The 2,984-nt window shown below is 34.7% G+C and overlaps 1 protein-coding gene across 1 annotated transcript in view; it reads left to right on the top strand.

Annotated features, from left to right (window-relative positions):
- The window catches only part of Dsk (Drosulfakinin), a 9,517-nt gene extending 8,918 nt beyond the window's left edge, over window positions 1-599 (top strand). The window contains exon 3 of the mRNA XM_072536461.1: window positions 351-599. Coding sequence (XP_072392562.1) covers window positions 351-499 — 149 coding nt within the window. The 3' untranslated portion in view covers window positions 500-599. The remainder of the gene's footprint in view (window positions 1-350) is intronic.
- The last annotated feature ends 2,385 nt before the right edge of the window (window positions 600-2,984 follow it).

The following is a 2,984-nucleotide window of genomic DNA, read 5'->3' as shown; positions in this document are numbered from 1 at the left end:
TATATCAGTAAACAAGACCATATTATAATATAGTAATAAAAATATTAAATGTAAAATAAGTAAATAAATACCAAATACTTTCCCAAACACCCATATATGTTTCAAGGGCTTGTGTGTGACAGATCGCCTTGTATTTGCACTTTGCAAATCAAGTTACTCATAATTGTTTTTACAATTATAATTGTAAAAACTCATAATTGTTATTAATATGTGAAATGTCAATTTCATTCATGGCTTATATGACGTTATCATACGCTGACTTAAAGTCTACAAAGAGATGAAATGAATCAATATTAAATTCATTGGTTTTTTTCTAAGATTTCGTAATTACATACATTAAATATTTTTAGTTGACGAAGATGATTTCTTGGAACTGCCGAAACGCCAACAAAGCTCAGATGACTATGGACATCTTCGATTTGGAAGAAGAAACGGCGAAGATATATCCGATGACTACGGCCATATGAGATTCGGCAGAGGTGGTACAGATGCAAAATGACCGAGACTAATCCGTATAGGCGTTTATGTTCATAAGTGTATTCATTAAATAATATCTAAAATGTTAGTAACTTTTATAAATAATAAGGCTGGATTATAAATTGTTGTGGTATTTATTTTTCTGTCTAAAAGTTTGTGCCTTGTCTACACTTGCATGTCTTTATACATTTATATGTCGTTTTACTGGAGTGGAAGGTTGAAAACAAACTGAATATTTTTCAAGATATTAAGTATTCGATTACTGCTTTTATTGCTTCTGCTAAGTTCATCATCATCATTCTGGTTTACAACTCGGCGTGGGTCCTAGCCCCCTCAAGAATTTCTCTCCAGTCGTCCCTATCCATCGCCTTTCTCCGCCAAGCACGTATTCCCATATTTCTTATGTCTTTATCGATGTTATCAAGGAACCTTGTTCTGGGTCTTCCTTTTCTTCTCTCACCAATAGGTCTATCAAGGAGCGTTTTTCTAGCTGGGCCATTTTTTTCCATCCGCATTACATGTCCTATCCACCTCAGACGTCCTATCTTAATGTGTTTTACGATAACAGGTTCCTGGTATATTCTATAAAGTTCGAAGTTGTATCGTCTTCTCCACCCTCCATTGTCATTCACTGCTCCATAGATTCGCCTTAGTACTTTTCTTTTAAAACAAACATGTTTTCATTCCCAAATCATAATTCCTTTAATTACCCAAACATCATCCCTAAAACATCAAATTGCGATTTTTCACTGAATATGAATCTGTACCAGTCATCAACCATCCATGGAATCTTCGATCTTGCCCAATTGAAGCAGTTGCTTAAAGTTTTCATGGACCAATGATGACTGGTTGAGAGTGATATTCAGTGACGAATCGAAATTTTATGTTTGAGTGGGAGACTTTCGAAAACGAGTTGTCAGAAGTCAAAATGAAGCATTCTATAAAGATTGCCTCAAAAGAACTGTGAAGTTTTCCAAAGGAATTATGATTTGCGGCTGCATGTCATCAGCGGTTCTATGAAGATATGAGGTGGTGGAAGGCACAATTAACGCAGCAAAGTATCGAGGCATTTTGAAAAATGTGCCAAGTGCTCACGATCTCCCCGGATTTGAATTTTATATTCCAGCAACTAAAAAATGATTTGGAGACAATAACATTAAAGTGCTCTCATGGCCTTCGAACAGTCCAGACCTTAATTTTATTGAGACATTGTGGCATAAGATGAAACAGATATTGCGTAATTGAAGAAAATGAAGAATGATGACATTATTTATGATTTACCTGAAGGTTCAGATTTGGAATCTAATTACAATGACGAAGAGACGTATTCGCTCGAACATGTAACGGCTGAAGACCAAATTGTTGAAAGTGACTTAAAAAAATACAGCCAGAAAACAGTGACGATGATATGAGTGAAGATGACATTCCTTTAGCTCAGCGTATTTTGGCATTTTAATCAAAACATAAAAATCAAGAGAATCAAACCAAAAAAGGCTGAGAAAAAAGACTGGAAATGGTGCAATAATGACAGCATGTATGGGCCAGCAACATTGCCACAGTTTAGAGGAACAGAAAATATTTTCATGTCCAAGGAAACAATACCATTGATTATTTTTTATAACTGTTCACCGCAGACATAATGGATGATATCGTCTTTTTATATGCTGGCCAAAACAATAAATTAAATTTTGGTTTTACAAAATATGAGTTATATGCTTTCTCGGGCATAAATTTAGTGATGGCGTACATCAGATATCCCAGAATACGGCTTTACTGGTTAAGTGATAATGGCCTGAGGATGGACCTTATTGCAGATGCTATGCCTGTTAATAGATTTGAATCTATTTTGAGGTTTTTACATTTCGTAAATAATGATAATGTAAATCAAAATAACATGGACAAATTGCGAAAAATCCGACCATTTTTGGATAAAATTCAGAAAAACTTTTTGGGTGCCACAGATAAAGAGGAATACCAATTAATTGATGAGCAAATTATTCCACTAAAAGGAAAATTAGGTATAAAGCAATACCTACCAAAAAAACCTAAAAAGTGGGGAGTTAAAGTTTAGGTAAGAGCTGGAATTAGTGGATATATGTATCGTTTTGAGGTTTACCAAGCAGCTTCGGGAGACAGAAGTCAAATGAGTAAACTGGGAGCGTGCGCTGATGTAGTTTTGCGTCTAACTGACGACTTAGAGAGAATCAATCATAAATTATTTTTTGATAATTTTTTTTGCTCACTTCCCCTTATCGAAGAACTGCATAAAAGAGCTATATGGGTGACAGGAACTCTCCGATTGAATCCACTACAAAATTGTAATTCTGTTATGAAAACAGATAAACAAATGGAATAAGAGGGTAGGGGAATTTTGTAAGTTGCAAGTACTGAAGGTGGCAATATAACTGTTTCTAAATGGCTAGACAACAAGACTATTTCCATTGTTTCCAATTGTGCTTCTAATAGAACTTCACAAAAAAAAAACAAAACGCTGGTGTAAATTTACT

The sequence above is a fragment of the Diabrotica undecimpunctata genome, chromosome 6 (genome assembly GCF_040954645.1).
Source record: "Diabrotica undecimpunctata isolate CICGRU chromosome 6, icDiaUnde3, whole genome shotgun sequence".
In the NCBI taxonomy this organism is placed as follows: domain Eukaryota; kingdom Metazoa; phylum Arthropoda; class Insecta; order Coleoptera; family Chrysomelidae; genus Diabrotica; species Diabrotica undecimpunctata.
Note: the sequence above shows the minus strand (reverse complement) of the source record. Positions and strands in the feature narration are given on the sequence as shown.